Genomic DNA, 23,214 nt, shown 5'->3' on the forward strand with positions numbered 1-23,214 from the left:
TTCACATAGCTCAATAAAAAAAGAAACCAACCTGGGGAAAAGAAAAAAAAAAAAAAAAAAAAAAAAAAGAAGAAATCGATATCACTCTATTCGCCTAAATAACACACTACACAACATAAAATACACCAAGCCACACATAAGCTATTTCTTCGATTAACCCCTTTTATGGTACACTTCTTAAAAGACACATAAGCACTGTGCAATAAAAAGCAAATTAGAACACTTGAAATCAAACAAAGAGAGGAAGATGGTCAGATCTGCACTGAATCAAAGAAGCAAGCAGAAAGTCATGAAGAACATCCTATACTTCATGCATTTTTGAGACAAAAAATTCATACTAGTATTGAACAAGCACAGCCAGACTTGTGGACAGAAAATTCCAAACCGTCAACAATTTCTCAGAAATTCCCCAAAATCCAGAAAAGACCCTCAGTGCACAGTCCTGTGAAGCTAAGTGTCAAACCGGGTGATCTTTATTCAATAGTAATAGCACTGAGACAGTAACAGAGAGTCCATTAAAAATTAACTGAAAAGACAGCACACTTCTGTGCTAAGAGCATACCAATAGAACCACAACCCAAACTTTGTCCTGTTGTGCCCCACAGCCTGACTTGCCTGAGGAAGAGCAAAGAGAAGAAATATCCATCCTCAGTGTCATCCTTCCTAGACAAATGAGTAAAAGACCAAACGATGCCCCATGTTCTCCTCCAGCCTCTATCTGACCTTTCAAGGCAATTTCCACCTCTACCAGGGACCACAGCCTTGTTGCCAGCATCCATAAGGAAATACCATTTTAATGATTTATACAGCCACTGTGACAAAGGTAGATTTTTTGTAAAGCCTCACAGTTGATTTTCAATGACTTAGACTGAACTCCCATGAATGAGAGAAAGTAAGCAGCCGTGTATCCTCCTTCAATGAGAGGCTGTCAGCGTTTGTACACCTTAGTGATACAAGTGCTGCTGGAGCGAGGGCAGCGGTACCCAGTCCTGGTCAGGCACACCACTTACCTTCTTTTGTGTTAGAGGAAGGCCACTTGTGGACCTTAAGCACACATTTATGCAACTGATGTGGCACTTCCAAGAAGCACAGGCCATCCCATGCTCACAGAGCACTAATGTGAGATGGCATGGCTCATCCCTGCACTCCACAAACACTCCGAGCCACAAGAGCGAGGAACACAGCTGGGAGCAGGCAAATGTTGCTACCACAACTATCTACTTTGGGTCATAGCCCACTTCTGAGCTACGGGCTAGGCACCTCAGCATGTGTGGACCAAGCACAAACATTCAAGACACCATTTCCCTTTGACATACATTGGCTTTTCAGGATTTCTTTTTCCCTAACGTTCACTGTTTCACTGTTAAGTCCCTCCCTCCAGTTTCACAACACAAGGAACCGATCACCACGCAGGGCCCATAGTTAAGTTTGGAAATCAGTCTGTAGGGGATGACTCAAGCTGACCATAAAGCTACACACACGTGGACACCTGAAAGACAGGTTGTAGAATGGAAGAAAAACTAAAACCATGTGGACATCAAAATCTAAGTCAACGTTTTAACACAAAGTGCCAATGAACTACACTGTGCCTAGAGAATAGACGAGTAATCTTCCCTGTGCCTCTCTATCTTTTCATTTGGCAAAGGAAAGATACGAGGCAGGGGAGGAAGGTACAAAAGTATCAAGTAATTAATCTAACATTTGATTTGCAGGGTAAAGAGATGGCTGAGAGTTTGCTCAGTCATCCTATTTAGTGGGACATTATTACTCTCAGGTAATCACAACAATTTCATCTTAAATTCTTTGAATTTAAGGCTGCAGGGTCTGAAATTTTGGATAGACAAGTTTTTCAAGACAACCCTAGGAGCAACCCAGCAGAAGGAGAAATTGCCGACTGACACTCAGTTACTAATAAAGCCAAACACCAGAATGAGTTAAGTATAAACCAAGGACACTCTTTGCAGTCTCTAGTGAGGACGAATATATAACTCTACACTTAGCCTGAGGGATACTAATTTTAGGATACAAGACTACTGTAGGATAAGACAAGAATCTTGTATCCAAGATTAATTCTGCTTAGCTGGGAAGTCAATGGGATTACTCAAAGTGAAACATACACCAAATGCTTTGCTATATTGAGCTTTTAGCGCACCAAGCTAATTTAGTGCTTTCCTAGTCACCACAACCAAATAAATCTCTAGTTTTGGCTCTTCTGGTGAAGGGAACAAACACAAAGTAGATGAGTCAAATTTGTAACTAGCACTGAAGAAAACAAGAAATTTTATAACTTATTCCAAAGAAAAATGGTTCCAGATCTCACTGTAGATACAGAAACAGTAACTAACACAAACTACATTGGCATCTTTTACCAACACAGCCTTTTGCATCTGATCCATATTTAACCTCCTAGCTGGGCTTGCTACAGATCTGCAAGAAAGAGCTGATGATTCTGCCAAATGATAAGGTGTCATTTTTACTTTGGAAAGTAAGAGAGAAACACATATAGCACAGATGATAGCTTACATAAAGTACATTTTTCTTTAATGAGACTCTATGCTTACATTTCAAATGTATTCAATCACTTTGTGCTAAATGCCTGAATTAAAAAAGCTGCAAGTTTGAATTCCTAGAACTTATCACTGTTGAAGTGTTCTGTAAAACATTACTACCATCCTATCTGTGCAGCACATAAATAAAAAAGGAAAGAAAATGAAAGTTCATGTGGTATACAAGTTAAACATTAAAAGCTCTCTTAAAATCACCGCCAAAATCCATACTTACATCCAGCCTTTCACAAGCAGATTTGCAAAGGACATCTGTGAATCTCTTGCACATAATGAGTATGGAGCATTCCCAATATTCCCATTCATAAAAATGAACCTGTGACCATCTGTTGAATAACACTGCCACGGTCATTATACAGGGGTTGGCATAATTAATGTGTTTAATGAAATTATTTTTATTGCCAAAATCTTTAAGTAACCTATCAATCCATTTTCATCCAAAGAACTCAAAACAACATAAAAAGATGAGTATTAAGAAAACACAAACTCTGAAGATAGATGGCAACAGAAAAACACCATGCAATTAACAGTGATGTTCTAATTCCAAGCAGTTTTTTTATAAAGAGGTGACAAGAGTGAGTGTCCTTCTCTTTTCATTTTTTCATGACCCTGCTGGAGTGTAACAGTATGTTGGAGTTTCCATGGATATCATTATCTATTCTTAAGAATAATCATTTAATATTTAGTTGAACTTAACACAGGAAAAACTTCTTTAGCCATGTGACAAAATGGTTGACTCTCTTCAGTAAAAACTAATAAAGTCGTCTTCGAAGTAGGAGCAAAAGGAAACAATATAAACTAAAAGGTAACTGGAGAGGGGGGAAAAATACATCCCCAAAAGAGCACCAGAATCAAAATGTCAAGCTATATGCTTTGATTTTACTGCTGCTAGGGATATTTTTTTATTATTTTCCTTTCCTACATCTTTTCAACTCAGAATGAAAAAATGCAGCATACAGATAAACCATTAATGCAGAAAACCACTTTCATTTGAGCTTAAATGCATGACATGCTGAGAATGTTAAAAATTAAGTTATTAACAACAAAGATATGTAACACTTGGTTGCATTAAGCAACATCGTCCCAGATTTCTATTTGTTCCATAAATGTCAACTATCAAAAAACATAACCTTTGTTGGATCAGAAATGTAAAACTATGGAATTCTTCCGTTCTGCCATGTGAAAAACACAAGCTATGATACACTGAGAAATTTCTACTGCACAAAATAAATAGTAACTCTACATCATGGTCATGGATCCCAAATTTGCAAAGATGAAACAGATTTATAGTTTTTTTCATAACACCACCAAAAATTAAGTCTTTATACTCTCTCTCCACTTTGTGTTTTTAGTAAAATTAAGACAGCCTTTAATTCCCATGTCTCTATTAATAAATTAGAATTTCTCAGCGGCAAGCTGTTTCACAGATACACGGAGCAGTTAAAACAGTAAGCACCACAAATCAAGAAGAATAAACACATCATTATTTTCAGGATGCCACTACTTCTTATATTAAACATACATTAAAAGCACTCAGTTATAAGCATGTAAACGTAAGATTAAAACAAAAATAAAGATGCCTTATGGAAACAGCTACAAAGTATAAAGTGCCATTTCCCAAGCATAGAAGAAATTAATTTACTTCCAACTAGACTTGTACACTAAACATAACAGTACTGGTGCCAGGTGTACACAACCGATCATTTGGAGATGAAGAACAGTGATAGAACACCAGGCCAGAAGTTTGGAGGCTTACATTTTATTTTCAAACTCTGCTAATAACTTCTTGAATAAGCATCTGTTCTTGTCCCATGCCACCCTCCTACCCCGTGACACTTATATGTGTATTTGGAACAAAAGTAATTTCGTGCTGTTTATTTGTTCTTTAGGTCCCAGTAGTGGTCAGGGTCTTTCTGTACAACTACAGTATACATTAACAACTGAACATTTATCTGTATATTAGCCAACATTGATCTAAACTGCTTGGACATTTGTGGTGCACAGAGAGAGAGAGATGTGTGCATTTATGTGTGTGTCTGTACACCTGCAAGCCAGCACTATCTTCTATAGAATTGCAACAATGCATTCATGGCTACAGTTGCTGCAGATCATGATAGACTGCAAAGTAAACATTTTTGTTGCTTTCTCAACCACAAAAACAAGAGGACAAAAAGCCACGTGATGTGTTCAATGTCTGTTCTGACTTGCATGCGAATGGGAATGACGATGGCACATGCATCAACTCAGTGTCGCTTTTTTCCAGAGAGAAGAGTATAGGGTTTTAAACTGTTTATATAGTATTAAACCAATCATATCTATCAGATGGCAAGTGCTTTATGCAGCAATCAGTTTCTTGGCACAACAAAGCACATACAGGTAAGGAAACAATTTGTGTAAAGCAGTTTAAAACCAAACCAGAATAAAGATAGCGATGTCAATACAAAATCTTACAACAGTAATCAACAATTCTCCATTAGGTCAAATTCGTAAACATACTCTGCACAGGGTCCAAAGTGGCAGCTTCAGGGTTAGACTACCATTCTCCAGATAAAAAATCTTGTCATTTTACCTGTTGGGGAAACAGGTGCACCAATTCACATTGCACCAATGTAAGCAGTTCCAGTGTAATGCCTTTCTGCCAGACATCCTGTTTCAGCCTGGGTTCTGCTACGTGGCCACCCACCCTGAGCACTCAGCCTTCTGGGGACCTACCCAATGGCACTTGTAGATAACTGCCTGTCAGAATTTTGTAGGAAACTTCCTAGAGCTCTGAAGAGTTGCGAGATGTTCCAACTCCTGTCTTTCCCTTAAAAGGCCAACCATTTCTAGGATGTACTTCAAAATCAAAGCTTGATTCGTTTTCACCTGGGGATAATTTCATGTCATAAATTATTCAAATCAAAAGCTGTTCTTTTCACATGGCCCAGAAGAAGATACTCACTTTGACAGCCATTGCCACTATACGGAAAAATCATGTAACATCATCGGGAAAGCTTGACTGGGACTCTCATCTCCAGTGATGATACTTGTCATTAAAACAGTAGCAATGACCAATCCTGCCTAAATAGTTCCCCAGTTTACTTAAAGAAAAACATTATCAGACAAGTGCAATGCTTAGAACTAGGCCACTATCATCAGCTTGATTGTCTGAGACTTGGGATGAGCAACTGCATCTACAGAACAGAACAAAGAGAGCACTTTCAACCTATAGTTGGGAAGGAGATTCCACTATGTAGCAGTGGTAGATTTAGCCAAAGGTAATGTTCATGTCAGAACATATTTTAAGTGAGGGACACAGTGAGGTAGAGGGGCAACTACACTTCAGAACAGTACTGTCCTAAAGTTGCTTTAAAATTCTTCTTAGTTATTTCTGAGAGTAAGAAATTCTGGAAAATACATTTATTAAAACAGAAAGCATGCAGGAGCACTGCAAAAAGCATGCTATGCAACCAACCCCAGAGGAAAAACCAACAAGCAGAATGGCCCAGCAACTGGGAGCCAGTTATTAAAAAGCGGTACAAAAAGAATACAGGGATTGTGCAGATTCCTGTCCCTTTCTTTCCATCACAGGTAATGGCTGAGGACCCAGAAGAAAGTCTCATAAACATTGTCTTGTGTCTTACCAAAGCACTGTGTTGAGCAGCTGATAGACGCTGCTCATGCATAGGGACCTTTAGAGGGACATACCGTGCAGCCTGCCTTCGGGCAATGCATGTACTCCCTGAAGAGCTCCTGCTGGAACTCTTGCTCTTCCAGCTTCTTTTCCCCATTATGCAGTCTCCCTGCCATAGTTTCTCTGTCCTCTTCCCTAGACTTGTCTTGGCAATCAGAAAATCAGTTTAGTTTATCATCTTCGAACTTCCATTTTCCTGAATGCATTTTGTAAATTCCACTGTCCCTTCCCATGTCTCTCTAGAAGTCAAAAAGCAACATGTTTTCCTTGTTTTCCATTTGTTGACAGGAAAATTTGTCAAGAATCATCACTTATGTTTCCAGACATCTGATCAAATGCTTCAGCTAGTGAGCCAGAATTCTCCAACTGTGGCCTTGGTAAATTTGTAGCATCTGAAATGAAGCATAAGAAAATGGTTAACAGAGACACTGAGAAACTGCAGCAAACTCTCTATACTGAGGAAATCTGTACAAAAAATAGCTCTTGGTTCACAGTGGATTTTCAGAGCCGTTCAGGAAGACACCCTGTGCTCAACTTCTAAGTAATAACGACATAATCATAATGATATCCTCTGCCACCTCTGTTTCTTTGGGGGAAAGGAATGGAAAGGAGGGCAGGCAAATATATCAGGCTTATATCAGAACGTGTGTGTGAGTAGTAGCTCAGATGAGTCAAAAAGGATAGACACCACAGACAGACTCATACTGGATTACTTTCAACAGACAGCAAAATGCTTCAAGATAACCTGCATCTGGCTGTAGTCAAGGAAAGAAGTCCTAACAGAAGGAGTGTGGAGGGAGCAAGACTGGTGAGTTTGCTCTTGTTCTTCTCTCAAAGCAAGATAAGCAGTGTGCCTGAGCTGAAGACAGGAAAGCAAATCCACACCAGCATCAAGGTTTCTACCTTCAGTGCCAACCTAGGCACTTGGACACCTGTGTCCTTAAAAAACAAAGAAAGAAATCTTGATAAACTAGTCCTGTGAATTTGGGTAAATCAGGGCTAAATTACACTGTTCACCACTCTGATCTGATATTTAGTCTCTTGTTGCTTCAGGTTTTAGGTTGGTTTCTAATAATTATTACAGTTTTGCTAGAAAAGTCAGCCTGAAATGTTATTTGGAGCTGTCTAATTCTGAATCAACACATAAGCCAAACTGGAATTTCCCCATAGCTCTCTTACTGCTTGGGGCCTGACAGCCTGAAAAAAAGGGTGTGGAGTTGCCACTTTACTATGAGAACAAATCATATAGATGGGTGCCTTCCTTCTCCATAAAAAATGCATCTACCCACTTTATGAATAAAATAGTGGCACATATATGAACCCAGCCACAAGCATGCAGACAAAGCCCAAAGTTAAGAAAACAAAACAAACCACGGCAGTAACATACCTTGTGTAGATTCCCTTATTTCCTGAGCTTCTCTCCCCAAACCCACTTGGCTGCTGTCTCTGGAGTTTCTGTCTCTACAAAGAGATCTGGATGCCCAGCACAGTCTCAGACATGTCCTGATCTGTATTCAGATCCTGAGTCTGAATGGAGTATCCTTCTCTTCTCCCAACAGAAAATTTATGGGTACCCTTCTTGGTGCTGATTCCAAAGTGCCAAAAGTGAGGCAGGATTTTCTTCCATGTCTGGGAGGTCTACTATCATCCCAGATATCGTTATATTGCATCTTCAAGTTCTTTATCCTCTCTTGGTTACTGCCCCAGGAAACAACTGGTACACTGATGGACAAGATGCTCTTACACTTGGCTATCAGAGTCCAACAGACACTAATACCACCTCAGTGTCCTGGATATTCACACATGCTCAGTGTTACCTACGTGAGGCCAGTTTGCAGGTATGATTGTTTCTTCTGAGAAATGTTCCAAGAACATCTTGATAGATACAGACAAATCTGTACACAGCGAAGATTTCCAAAAAAAGTATCACCTCAAGTCAATGGAACAGAAACTGGACCTGAGAGGAGCATGGTAGATACTATGCCATGACTTGATGTCCGTACTTGAGTTAGCCTTGTCCAGAGCAAGAATAATTCACACAGTAGTGTGACCATGTACCACTGCTAGCAGATGCAGATGTAGTTCAGTACTTTCCCAGGAAGAGGTCCTTACATGGGTCTGCATGCCAAAACTCTTGAGTGTGAAAATGAGGTAAATCAGTATGGAACTGATCAGTACTGACAGGAAATCAGTGTGTGACAGCATGCTATAAACTGTCTTTTCAAAGGTACTAGATCAGCAACAGCTGGGCACACATACCAGAGCACTTCCAACACCAAAAGGGAAACAGAAATCTGTTAAATCTGCCATCAGAAAGCCAAGCATAAAAGGCAGCTCTACACCATAGACTCTTGTCTAAATGATCATGAATGGGAAGTATTTTCTTGGACATTACACTCAGATACTATACCAAAGAAAAACAAACTCCCTCAAAACCAAAAAAGAAGTATGAAACACACTCAGTGGTAAAACACTCCAAACCCTTCTCCCAACAAGGTCACTATGGAAGGAGGTGAAACTAGAAAGTTTCCAAACAAAAATGGCAGCCCAGCCTTTTGAAAGGTGAGGAGGTAAGGTCTTAATTGTGACAGAGACCTTGTGAGAGTCCACTGCAACTGCAAAGCTCCCTAGTGCCTGCAAAGTACCCCAGACCCACTGCTACCTGAGAGAAATTAAGACCAAGAACCAGGGCTCAAAAAATGCTCTTTGCTACAAGCTCCTAGCGTAGCTCAAGAAATGCCGTGTTGTGACTAATTTGATTCATGAAAACATCCTAAAATGCAGGCTGTTACAAGGAAATGTGCGATTGCTCTTTGCAATCTAAACCCAGGAATATAACTCTAGAATTCATTAAAAATCAAATGATATGTAAATCCAGCGTATAATATTTTGAAGAGAATTACATATGACTGGAGTGGTTAATAAGTAGATAAACAGTGGACAAAATCTTCTAATTCTAGCTCAGATCTTCAAGCAGTACTGCACATTATCAACTTGTCTCTCACTTTAATTTTAATGGATTAGAAAACAAATACTCACAATATCAAGTTAATGTGAAGAATCCACTGTTTTTAAATAAATTGAGTAGGAAACTGAAACACTATCTTGTAGGTTTTCATGATGTGAAGACTGCTTAGTAATAGAAAAAAAGCAATAGCTAGGGAAGACACCATTATGACATATATACAGTATGTATATGTTTATAAAGTAGAAGCACTTGCTGAGAGCATGATGATGGCTCATCTCCTGTTTAGCATGGAACCAGTAAGTTAGTGTCAGTTGGGAGAGCGTTCCATGTAACTGTCTAAAGTTTCTTGGGTATTCAAATGTACTACAGGTTCTTCTTTGTACAAATTTTAGCTACTATGTATCCATAAAAGCAACAGAAAGATTGGGAAGTGAAACGATACATTTCCAACAGCAATTTTATAAATAAAATCACTGTTACAGTTTATTCATCTCTGCTACAATATCAAATAAATCAAGTCTGCAGCATGTGTATGGCAGTAGCCAACACCTGAAACTTTAGAGAAAACAAAGCAGAAATCCTCTACTATTCCACAATACAAATGTCTGTTTGTCTAACACAGTACAGAGAAAACAATTTACTGATAGCTGTAATAATAATCTGATCTCTGAAGTACAGGATCTAATTACCATCAACTTAACTAAAATTAATTTCTTTTTATCGATTACTTAATTTTTGATGTTGCTCTAACCCTACTGCCTTAGGGAATGTTTTCAAAGATTTCCATTGATGTTATGACTTTTTATATTAATTAAGCTATTCTGACTAGTTTGACCTTTAAAAAATTATTCTCAATGCTATACATCTGTAAAGTAACAAATGGTAGACTTTAAACAGTTACATAGAGTCTAACATCTGTGGCTTTGCACTTTTTCCCCTTCTTTCCCTTTGCCCACTCCCTCCACTTTTGAGAAAGTTCACGTATCACAAAAGATCTGTACAGATGAGTTTCCAAAAAGTGTGTCTTTTTCACAACTGTCCACACAGTTAGTGAGCTGCTTTATGTCCATTGCTCAATTTTCCTGACCAAACAGATATGAGACGCCAATCTAACAACCCTTCCCAGTTCTCAAAGCCTCTAAGTACAAGATAACCTTATGTGAACGATAAAGGTCTATTAATTTTAGTGGATTTACAGTCAAACCGCATGAAAAAACTAAGCATAAATACTTAAGTGTTTCGAGGAGACGTGGACAGGCTTTGCTTAACTTAAGCCTAAATCAACAACTCAGCAATAAACTACCCCATGAAATACTAGACTTCTGTTAACCATAACTAAGAGAGCAGTTATGAGAAAAATGAAAACAACATCATCTCATTATGCTAACACTTCAGAAAAATTCTATTTCACTTTTTATAGTCTTTACAAGACTAAAACAATTCCTAGATACTCAAAATTGAGAGGAGATGATATTGTTTTTTGAATTAAAGTATTTTTTTAGTTTTTCTTCTTCATTTGCTCAGCCGTAAGCTGAACTAATTTAGCACTGTTGGAAAATAACTTTCACATTGCTGTGCTTTCAGTTAATATCTGACTTTCAGTAATCACTACTTTTGCCAAGTTTTACTACTTATCATGCAACCTAAATCAGAAGTTATTCAAAAAACAAAAACTACCCCACTTTTATACACTGTAGTGTCAAATACAGTATGAAAGAAAAATTACTTAACAGACCATAAAGAAAAACTGAGCAGCAAGTATACCCAGATTCTCACCTATCTGCAGAACTTCTTTCAGAATTTTTTTTTTTTAATTTTAAGCCTCACATAAAATTTCCAACACAAATGCTTATAGGAAAAGCAGGGATTGATAATAGAAACAATTCTACTTACTTGAAAAGCACTTAAAACCCCATCAAACTCACAATAAACAGCAGGACTGTACCATCGGTAAAAAAAAAAAAAAAAAAAAGAAAAAAAAAACAGCAATACATGACTAACAAAGCACAAAAAGTCTTCAGAAACACCTTGAAATTCTGCTGAGATCTTATTCATATAAAACTGACACACGTGCTAAAGGGAAGCCAATTGATTATCAGTCAATACAAGCTTACCTGCTTAAGTGCTTTCTTTGTGTGCTGCTGGAAGGAAGATACTAGCTTGCTTTGCACTGGTGCATTAGTAAGGCTTGAATCACGATTGGAAGACATTTCTTCAGATGTCTGCTTTGGGCAAACTTTATAAAAAGGAAAAAAAAAAAAAATCAGAATAATGTTATGGGGGTTATCTTCCTTATATCTGGGAAAGTCCTGAGGACAGATAACAAAAAGGCAAGTGTCTGGAAAAACAAAAAGCTCACTCTAAGAAATTCAACTAATCTTTATGTCCAAATGAGCTGAAAATCCAGCCATATTCTAAATAAATTCATTGCTTCACAAATATTTGTACCTCATCATACCCTTTCTATGTAGTTCTGGAGGCCTTGCATATTTTGCCTTTCAGGTCCTGAAAGGTAACTGAAATCGTTTAACTATGGTTTTCACACAGAAGCTAGACAAAAATTATCTTCCTCACCAAGACATTTTTAAGGGATTTTTATTAAGACATTTAAGGTATTATATGTCTAAGCATGCATAATTATGACCCTATATTCTAGAAATATTTATAAATATGTAACTTCATGCCAGATTGTAATGGCTTCTTAGGAGCCAGACTCATCTATTTTATAAGTACTTCTTGCTAAAGCTAAGAACACTCACTTTCCTGTTTAACGGGTAGACTGGAATATCCTGCAAAGAGGAATTCTGGTCTCTCAGGTAATACACACTGCTACTTGTCAGCCTTCTAAATAATACATGTTTTAATAAACAAATACCACAGTACTTGCGTTAAACAGCCTCTTGAATACATGTTATGTGAGACACAGAAAAAGTCAGCCGGTTAAAAATAATATATGATTAACTGTTTTAAAAAACAGCTTTATTAAACACATATGAAAGCTGTGAAAATAGCTGGAGGATCCTATTAGTCTTGGTAGCCAGCAAGCTTGACTAAAACGGTTGTAAAAACCTTCCACTCTTCTTACCTTGTATTACTATTACTCTCACTAGCATCCTAAAACAGCCCAGCTAAAACAGCATTAGCACAGATCCAGAAATCGAGCAGCTTTTTTTCCGTTCTCCTCTGCTAACTCAATCCAAGTCTGTCTTCCAGGAATGCTCAAAGCTGGCTTGCATGTTGACATACCTTCCTTATAATGCTCTGCAGCTGTATATGGCTCTCCAAAGTTTGCCATACTTTGCACACCTACCAGAATAGTTTGAAGAGACTCAAAGCAGCTGCACGGACACGTGCTGGAAATAATTTTAGCCCAATGTGTCTGTTTGCCTATGATTTTCTCCTCCCATCCTTCAGTGGGATGAGCAGACACTTGAAGTAGCATTCTAACTGCCTTGCCTTTGGCAATGTTTCATAGAAGAAATATTGTAATGATTTTTGTGTTTGTAAGAAAAAAGGAGAGAATAGAGGCAATTTAGTTATCAATAACTAATGGCCCCCGTAAGATGCATGTGATATTCAACATTTGCTTTCACACTGAAAGAAAAAATAATGAATACTTATCTCACAGACAATACACTGTTTTATGAAATTGGTATTATGTCAAGATAAATTTCATATTAGACTAAAAATTTTCATTAGCAGATAAGACAAATCCTATTTATCACAAGATTTATAACTGATATTTGTCACTTTTCCCCTTTATACTTGAAGGATTTGTCAAAATGTACAAAGGAGCTGCAATACAAAACAAGTTCTGAGTTTACAGCATCACTTGGTTTGGATCAATCTTTTCCACACGATGAGCAAAGCTTACTATGAAAAAAGACAATTTAAAGGAGCAGCAAAGTGTCAGTAGAGAACAAACAATAGCTGGCTTATATAACCTAAATCACTGCAGTAGCTAAGCTCCTGAGACAAAGAACACCTACACCAAAATAAAAACCTGACATTTCAAATTACCCAGCTTTTGTCTTTTCTTTCAAAGAGAATTTTTCTACTGTTTTCTTGCAGTCTACGATTCAAGGAATCAAAGGAAAGACAAGAAATAGTGTGAGCACACAAGCCCCAGAATTAAGGAGAGGAAAACAGAAAAAAATTAAAAATATCTAAAGAATGTAAACTGTTATATACTTAACTGTCCCCTCCTAAGAGAGAATACAAGACCTGTCATGAAAAACCTAGTCCTGTTCTCTGGATGACTGCAACTCCTATTACCTTCTTGTTCACATGGGAAATTCTGACTTTCATTACTCTGATCTAGGACATCATCCAAGAGTCCACCCTATTTTGGTGATAAAGCTCCTCCTGGACAGGTTTGGCAACACTAACTGATGATGCTCAACACTACAGCCATTAATGTCAAAGTTACGATACAGCACAGGAATAAAAATAAACATAGTTCTATATTAATTTTGTGCATTCATTCATTTTTCTTTTAAAAATAAACCCTGAAATAGTGACAGGGCTATTAGAAGCCATACTTTTATTTCTATCATTACTTCAATTTTACATAAAAATATTATCAGTGTGTTGGTTTCTTTTGCTCTTGTTTCTTTAAATCTTTGATAACAAAGTTAAATCAAGTAACAGGAATTGTTCTAATATGTGAAGCAACTAGAACTGAAACCCACTGAAACAATTCATAGCTTTCCAGTCCTGTAATCTCTTCTGCAGATACAGAAAGAATACTTCACTCTAGGCTGCTTCGGTTTAGTGCAACCCAAACCTAGTTCCTTCAGGGTTCTGAAAAAAAACTTTTTCCTGTAGTCTATGATTAAAGAAATAGATATGTGAGGTGAAATCTGCTGTTTAAAAATTTTATAATGACATGGTGATTAGAGAAAGTCAACTACATTTATTAACAACAAAATACTTCCTTTCTAAACTATATTTTGTACATTATAACTATTTTTCTTCATCTATCTAGTAGTTTAAAATAGTAAGGAACTATTTTAAATATTGTTTTCCATGTTTTAATTACATTTCCATTTCAAACTGGCTTGATACAAATGGCTTTAAACCTAACCATCTAGTAAATAAGAGATGCCACCGCCTGTTTTCCAAAAGTGAAATATAGAAACATTAAGAATCTAAATACTTTACGTTAATTTATATAATTGCTTAATAACTTACACAGTCCATTCACTTCATTAGCAAAAAATAATACCAAAATTGATATACAGGCTTTATTTAGAGGCCAATCAAGATATTGTTTACAAAACAATATGAATTGACTTTTCCATAGGAAATGAAGTACAAATATAAGAAAATGAATAAATTTATTCTTTAAAACATGTTCTGCTACTTAGTGTTTTAAATCAATCTGTGCCAAAATCTCACTATACTACAATGCCTGTGATCACAGAAAATTGTATTTATTTATTTGTTCATCTACAGGGATAAAGTCCAACTGCTTTTCTCTGAAGGGGTCAGAAATTAAAAGGAGAAAATATGACAGAAAAATATGATTTAAATGAACATTTATAATCGTAGTGAAATAAACAATGCCTTAAGAACAGAACGGGCACTTCTGCTATGGAGACCAAAGAACACAGTAAAAGAAAAACAAACTCAAGAAGAGCCAGTGGTCTTTGTACATACATACAACTTTGGAAAGCTGCAACTACTTTGTCTATAAGCACTGAAGATGCATGAATATTATCAGATCCATGTTTGCTTGAAAAGCCTTATCAGAAAATAATGCTAAAAATAAACTAGATGCTGGGGAAGAAAAAAAGAACCCCGAAAGAATGCGACAGATGAAGGGAAAGTATTTGGGTAGCAAATAAGGAGGATTCACCATTTTTGCTACAGTAGAAAAAGCAAACAAGAGCAGTTTTAAGCCTACAGGAGGCATTTCCATTTAGTGGAGAATAATTAGGCTCCATTCTTTGAATCGGCTTCTTCAAGGGCCAGGACTGAGTGAAGGAATAAAGCAAAAAGCAACTAATAAGCCATAAACTGTTAGGTTATGAGCTGGAAGAGCAGCTGGGTTTCTGAAGATAAGACCTCCTTAGTGAGTGTTCAGAGAGTGTTAACATGAATGACAGAATTAGAATTACTTAGCAAAAAAAAAAAATGTTAAAATGTTTTCGACAACCTCCATTTAAAATAACTTCCTCTCTTTCATTTTCCCAAGACCAGTTTTGGTAATTATTATGAAAGGCTATCATTTAGAAAAATCAGCAATGCTATCTTTTAATTTCAAATTTTATAGGCTATCTCTGTAATTTTCTATTATCTCCTACTTTCCCCACCCAAGAAATATGACACCTACATAAAACATATTAGAAGATGTGTTTCTTCAAAGAAACAATTTTTATAGGGATACAACTTAAAATTATTCTGTCTCACTACCACTGAAAGTTATTAGGAATAATTATAAACAGATTTGTGTAACTAGATGGACAGAAAAATTCCTTGAGTGCTTTAAAAGACTTATTTTCCCCAAATAAATAGCACAATTAATTCCAATTTCAGACAGACCATACTGATTTAAAATCAAACCAGTAAAATCAACAGCAGTCCACTTCCTTCTTTGTTACAGAAACCACAGCAGATGAGAAGGATTGTTTACTAATGGCTACATTACAAAAGATAAATTAATATTACTACCATATGCTAAAGACTAGAGTCTACCTCAGGCATAAAACGTATGCACACACTCCTGAGATATGAAACTTCACAGAGAACTCCCTTAGGAAAACATATACACAAAATTTCTCTCTAAAATATCCATAAAATTCAATATTTTCTTTGGGTGACACAGATCTATCCTTGTATTGACACAAATGGTCATGCTTTGCCAACACAGATGTATCAAGTAATTCACCTCCATCACCCTCTGATCTCTAGAGCCCAACTTGCAAAAATCTGAACAATTCAGAATTTGACTGTTGCCATCAGCTCTTGAAAATGAAAACCAGTTTGGGAGTTAGTTAATCGTACAAGTTCGCCAAAGCAAGCAAAAACAGATGCATATATCAAGGGCACTACTGTAACTGTAATACTTTTTTGAAAAGCAATACTAGCACTGTGAAATGATAGATAATATTGAATAGTATTTTTTGGAAAAAGACATCAAATACCACATCAGCTTGGTAGCTTTCACTGAATCTCATTATATTCTCGTCTTGCTTTTGAGCCCAAACATTTCACAAAGCTTTGAAAACTGTGAATCCTGATTCCAAAAGAAGTCAATATTTTCCACTAAAAATAGACAGCCTGTCATCACTAAGCCACCAATTTCTTAGGCTTCATTAAGTCTGCTGTACAGCAAAAAAAAGTAGATGAGAAAGACCTCTGCCTGAAGCTCCACAGTACCTTCTCTCATTCTTATGACACCCCTCCAGTGGCAATGAAGGAAACAGAAGTTAAACTTGATCATGGGTATGGTATTTTTATGTTATACCTACTTGCAGGGAGATGGAAAACAAACAAACAAACAAACAAACAAACAAACAAAACAACACCAAAACAAAATGAAAAACTGTTTCTTTCTGGTGTGTCATCCAAATCTCTGTATGTCTGAGCTGCTATTCTGTTACCACTCTTCTGCTTTTAGAAGACCCTATCCTACATCCAGATGTTGCCATATGCAATGGACATTTTCAGCAGAATCATCCAATATTATTCCCAAAGGATGCTAAGAATAACAGGTTTCCCTCAATTGCCAGAAATTCCATTCCTGGAAAGGAACCGAACATCTAAATGTGGACTCAGGTTTCAAACAATGGTGAATATTCATTTCTCACTACAGGAGTTATCCTAGTGACTTCCTAGTCCAAAAAGTATATGATATCCAAAAGCACAGTGGCTACAAAGACAAAATTTCAGGATTCAGCATGAATCAGATCCTCTGTCATCCATCATTTCATCTACTATCTCTAAGAAAACTGCCTAAGAAATTGTACTGCTGCTTCAGGTTTGCAATTGAAGAACTTATAGTTTTAGGGAAGTGCTAAAAACCAGTGTCTCAAGAGGAAACATGTGTTGCTTATATTTGGGCAAACATCAGAACCTATGTTTGGATTGGGTTGGGAAGTCACACTACAGTAGGAATTGCTTCCTCCTCCACAGTTACATCATTGTGCATTCCACTGGCTTGTGTGAAAACAATTTTTAATCAACTGTGCTCCATGGCTGATGGATTAGCCCTGTCTTCAAAAACCATAGGGACAAATGCTTTTTCAGAACAGAACATCCTATTGATGGGCAAAAGGATATTCTAGTCATCATTTTCCCAGGCAACAGTAATTAGGATTTTAATTCTCTTACTGACTGCATCTTTACATGCTGACCCTGTATTTGAGGGAAACGGCATTTATAAAAAGATAAGGAACTGCTAGAGAACTTCTAGAGAAATCCCATTACAACCCAAATCAGCTGTAGCATAGAGTTTCTCTAACATACATCTTTGGAGGAGGTGGGGAGAGAAAGATTTCTCCACAGCATCTGAAAAATCCTGAGGTGTGACCATTCCAGTTGTCAGTTTAGCCACTCTGATGTGGAGTAAAAGCTTTCGCCAAGTCATGTGTTTATAACTGTGAGGAATTTTGATATTTTTATGTTAATAAAATTGTTCAGTAATCTGTATTTATACTGGGAAAAAATGTGTCTGCTGGGGAATAATGTGATTCTTCTCTGAGTGTCTGCTGGTACTTGTTATTCTGAAAGCTAGAGACTACCATCCAAAAGCCCACAAACGACTGAGGCTGTTGCTTACGGTTTCATCGTCTGCTTCCAGCTAACTTTAATGTAGCACTTTTGAAACTCTTGCTAAACAATTTCTGATCACTCTGTCAGAACTGCGGTTTCTGGACTCTACCACAGTGGAAACAAGAGCAAGTAAAAATGCAAGCAACTGAGCAATTAAGAATAAAATGTTCAAATAATGTCCATCCTCATATTTATCACACATCCTAAGGCTGAAAGGAGACATTGTATCTATTGACCTTTCCTAAAACACAAGTCAAAGAATTTCATAAAACATTTTTTCTACTAAATCAAATGTTATTTTTTATGCCACAGAATAATTTCCTGGAAAACAAAAAAAAAAATATCCCAGTTTTAGTGTTAAAAGTTTAGTTGAGAGATATCTTGTTAGATTTGGTCTGCTAGTCCAAATATTTTCTACAGAAATACCTTTTCTCAAATATTTACAAACTGATCAAGTTCACCACCTCATCTTTGATAAACTAACTGGATTGTCCCTATTAAATTTCCCAGAACAAAGGACATATTTGTCCACTCAGGAGTCCCTATATGTCTTTTCTAAATCCTTTCCTGGTTTTCTTAATTATTTTTTAAAGCTATAATGAATGCAATACACCAGTAATCATTTAACTAGTGCTATACCCAAAGGAAACATTGTGCCTATATTCTTTCATCAGTACTACCAGAATTATAGTTCAAGAACTGCATTGGACTAATTAGCAAAAGCATCTCATTCATGTTCAATTCATTTTGTATTGTGATCCTTAAATGCTTTTCAGATTTACTGATTTATTGAATGTATGTTTCTACGGCACAAATGTGACCTTTTTTTCACTTTAATGTCTACAAGGCAATCAAGAGGGGGTCTCAATTTTTTTATTTATTATCAATAAATTTAATCAAGAAGAATTTTATGCTTTTCAAAAAGTATTGACAAAGATATTGAATGAAGAGCGGTGAAATCACATCCTCAAGAAAACAGCAAAAATACCTACTGTGGATGGTGATTCCTACACCTCTGCAGATCTAATAATTTGCAATTTTCAATCCACTTAAAACTGGTTGCATTTCTGGGGCATGGTCTTGCTTTTAAGCCAAGCACTCTATACTGTAAATGAAATAATTTCTAGAATTCTACACATATATCAATACATACCTTTAACAACAAAACCTTCAGTCTCAAGAAAAGTTATTATCAAACATGTTTGACAAAACTACATTCTGCATCAGCTGACTGATACAAGATGTGCTGCCTACAATTCCTTATTGATCATATTCAGCATCGGTCTTTCTATATGCAGTATAGACACGGTATTGCCATCCTATTTAGTCTTTTTAAATATATCCAATGCATGATATAGAAAAAAAAAAAAAAAAAGTCTTGTTTTCAAAAAGTTAAATATATCACAGTTTTCCAAGATTTATTAAAGATGAAACATGAGGGAAAGTTTTCAGCTTTAAAAATAATCTAGGTGTAATTTACTGTTCTACCCCAAATATTTTAAAATGTTTAATTTTAGCAGCTGCTCTTTTATGTCATGACAAGTGATAGAATTATTTTTATTACTGTAAACTGTGAAAATAGTATGCAACCTCTTCCCAGTCAAAACTCAGAAATTTTCTACTTCTGGCATTCTGGCTTCCTTATTTACATTCTACCACTCCCAAATAATTGCCAGTTTTTTGCCATGATTTTTATTTGCTTAAAACAAGTAACATCAACTTCTGCTTTCCTATCTGTAACTGTATTTACACTGCTTTTGACTGCTGTATTTTTCCTGCAACTTAGGGAAGTGTACATCAACAAATTGTCTGAGTATCAGACAGGAATCGTTGAAGAACTACAAAAGCATAAAATCACTGCACATGCAGTGTCTTATGTTAACTTATAGACATAATATACTAAAGAAAACGAAGACGCGGAGACAATATTTTTGACTCTTGTTTTTCCACTGAGCCTCAAAACTTCACTGGATCCACAACAACCTGTCTTAGAGCTCTGATACTCCTATCCCTGAGCATTTTGTGACTTTTCAGTGATGCTAGCGAGCAATACCGAAATAGCAGGATCGGTCCTGTAGCAGTGCAGCATGGAAGCTAAGTAAGTTGCTCAAGATCAAAAAGGAAGTCTGTAGCAGAACAACAACATGAGCTGAGCCTTTTCATTCCCTAGTTGTAAACAGGACACCCTCTCACCATATGTGAAGTGAGCCAGAACAGTAGGCTGCAGTCCAGCAGTAGGACAGGTTGCGAGAAGGTAGATGAGAAGAATTAATCAAGGAAGGGTTTATTTCAAATGTCCTGGGAAGCTTGATTTTTGTATAAAGAATTAACTTTATAAGCACTACATGAGTGTAGCTTTAATAAGAATATTATTCATTTCTATTACCTGCAAGTAATTTTATATGACTGAAGAACTATGTTTTCTTTATGAGCAATTATTAGCTCTCAAAAAGAAAAAATATTTCTAAGGTTATCATTTTAAAGTTCTTGAAATGTTTCAGTTTGTCATTACTTCAGAGAAAAAAAATGCACAGGACTTGGTACTTCAGCACGTCTTTATGTCAACATGGCACCTAGGAAAATCTTTGCCTGAAACAAAAAAAATACAAACCTTTGTCCTTTGCCCAGAACTCTACTGAGGGACCAACCCCACGTGCCCACAATGAGATCAGTGAGATGTCTATTGACAATTTCAAGTCTGAAGCCTGTTAAGGCAAAATACTCCTTAGCTGTGGGGCCTAGAACAAAAAAACTTGTGAGCCAAAAAACTACCTACTCAAGACACATCCAACAGCACTACTCATTGTCTTTTACAAATCTAAGTCAAATAAAGGTACTTGGTCTTCCTGATTTCTTTATAAGGCCAAAAAAAGAGAGGGAGTCACTCAAAAATAGTTCCACTGAGTACAGAGCATTACTTATACTGTTTAGAAATCACACCATGAAAACCTTAAGTAAGCAATACTTTTTCTTTTCCCAAAATATGCCCTCTAATATAGAAATTAAAACACCTACCACCATTTTCTTCTCCATTATTATTGTTTGTCTCAGCCATTTCAGTGCCATCTAACTCAGATTCACATCCTAAATCCAATGTTCCATCAGTAGGGCACGTTGATTCTTCTTTCTACAGTTAAAAAAGAAAAAGAAAACTAAAATTAACAAGAAAAAAATCAATCATGATCCTGCTGCATCTCCGAAAATAGATTACTGCAGTGTACTCTCACTCTTACATTTCAAAAAAACAGAGTAAAATAAAATATGCTTGTGACTTACTTCAGAGAAATACACAAAAACAGACCTTCATGAAACAACTTGCAAAGCAAAAGCAAAAAAAGCTATTTTGTGAAGTCATAACATACTCTTTTTTTTAAATGTCAAATAAAATGCAAGATTTTTTTTTTTTAAACAGAAACAGACTTGTTTGGTTGTTAAAAATCCTAGTTTTCCAGTTGGGTGTCCACAACACTACAGCAAAAAACAAATCCTTTAGTGTTTCTTTTCTGCCTTTGCCTGTTTCCTGTATTCAAATAGTTGAAGCAACCTGGAGCACACAAGCATGGGAGTGATTGTGAATACCTGGATTTGTGCCAAGAATATCTCCTGATTTAAAGAAAAACAGCAGCATTTGTTTTAGTAAATTAGGAAATAGATCTTCTGAAAACTACTAGTTCAATCTCAGATACAGACTTTTTAGTTATCATGAGCAGGCAAATCGATATAGTTTTCTATTTTTAAACCCTTATTTGATATAAGTATGTCATAAATTACAAAAAATCCCTCCCCCTAGCCCAAAATTTTAATTGACTACATTTAGACTGCCAAACATAGACTCTCACTTTCTTGTTTCTCACCTCTGCCTCACATTTCTCCACTCCTATTGTGAAGCCCCTCTAAGTTTGATCACGTACAGCAAGAAAAAAATTTCCACCCACAGAAACTATCATATACATACCAAAAAAAAGAGAAAAATAAAGAGGAAAGGGAATAGAAATAGTATAAAGGCAAAATTCTATCACTATAATTATATTCCTGCTCAAAAGCAATGATGCAACCTGTAAATTAAAGGCTGATTTATATTATAATTGCAAATAATTTTGCACTGTTCAGAAATCAAACATTAATAAAATTACTTAATGAGAAGTCAGTGATCCTCTTGAGCTCACTGCTCATAAAACAAAGGCCTTTCTGTGAACAACTCTGAAAAAGCAGCATTTTAGTTAAGCTACATGTTTTTTATACCATATGCCAAATTCAAGAACATGTATATGCTTTCTAGGATAAAACATTCAATGTTTACTTTCATTATAAATCCTTTTAAAAGACATCTGAAAGCAGTTAGAAGGACTATCAGGTCATTTCCTCTCCAAAGAATCTAATCTGTTTACCTTTATATCTATTGAGACATTCATAAAATGGATTAATAGCGCTATGTACTTTCCATATACAAAATTTAAACTTACTTTGAGAGCGTAGAGTCCTGACTTCCCAGGGATTTTGAAGAATGTTCCATCACCTACACGAGTGTTAGTATGAAGCATTGCATTCAGGCATGCTAATGGAGAGGTTCCACTGAAAAATAAAATTGTGCAGTCCAAGATTGAGTGCCTCTTGTAAAACTATTCCCTTGGTCTATTTTTTTAAAAAACTCATGCTTGCCTGGCTTTTTTTTTTTTTTTTTTTTTTTTTTAATTCTCTCAACCCTGAAAACATCTACATTACTACAACAGGCCAGTTTCAAACTTAATCATATGCATCTGTCCTTTAGGCTCAAGGCAAAAAGTCTGTGAATTATAATTATGCTTTTCTTCATACACCAACCATCTCCACATTCTAAGAGAACCAGAGTCCAAACATTTATATGAAATTACTTCGCAAATAACACCACGAAGCCTCATTTTTAAAATGTTACAGACAATGTGGCTGCTGCACATGAATGATCAAAACAGTACCAAGTTCAAGGGCAGCTGCATCCCACAGTATGAAAGACAACAAAAGAATAATAAAGAGCCCAGGAAGAAGACATTTAAAATTAAAAATGATATATAGTTAAGCCTTCTTCTGGCTTAACATGGTCAGCATGCATTACTATACATAAATACAAGTACGTTCGTAACTTCTGTGAAACACTATCTTTTCCAATTAGAGTTGGTTTAGTGGTTAAAGATTGACCTACTCAGAGCAGTAATTGTAACACCACTGTGGAATGCATGTTAAGGGACTATTTAAAA

The 23,214-nt window shown here is 36.3% G+C and overlaps 1 protein-coding gene across 3 annotated transcripts in view; it reads right to left on the reverse strand.

The window, feature by feature from the left end:
- ASXL3 (ASXL transcriptional regulator 3) overlaps positions 1-23,214 on the reverse strand; it is a 135,474-nt gene that overhangs the window by 52,342 nt on the left and 59,918 nt on the right. For 2 of the 3 annotated variants that reach the window (XM_042798091.1, XM_042798090.1), the window contains 3 exons: positions 22,447-22,555; positions 20,999-21,110; positions 11,320-11,441 (listed from right to left, as the gene is read on the reverse strand). In XM_042798091.1, the coding sequence (XP_042654025.1) occupies positions 11,320-11,441; positions 20,999-21,110; positions 22,447-22,555 (343 nt within the window). Of the gene's footprint in view, positions 1-6,251; positions 6,630-7,624; positions 8,270-11,319; positions 11,442-20,998; positions 21,111-22,446; positions 22,556-23,214 lie in introns of those variants that run through there. The other variant, XM_042798092.1, reaches the window with a different exon arrangement.

Source organism: Tyto alba, unplaced genomic scaffold (genome assembly GCF_018691265.1).
Source record: "Tyto alba isolate M040663 unplaced genomic scaffold, T.alba_DEE_v4.0 Super-Scaffold_27, whole genome shotgun sequence".
Taxonomy (NCBI): Eukaryota; Metazoa; Chordata; class Aves; order Strigiformes; family Tytonidae; genus Tyto; species Tyto alba.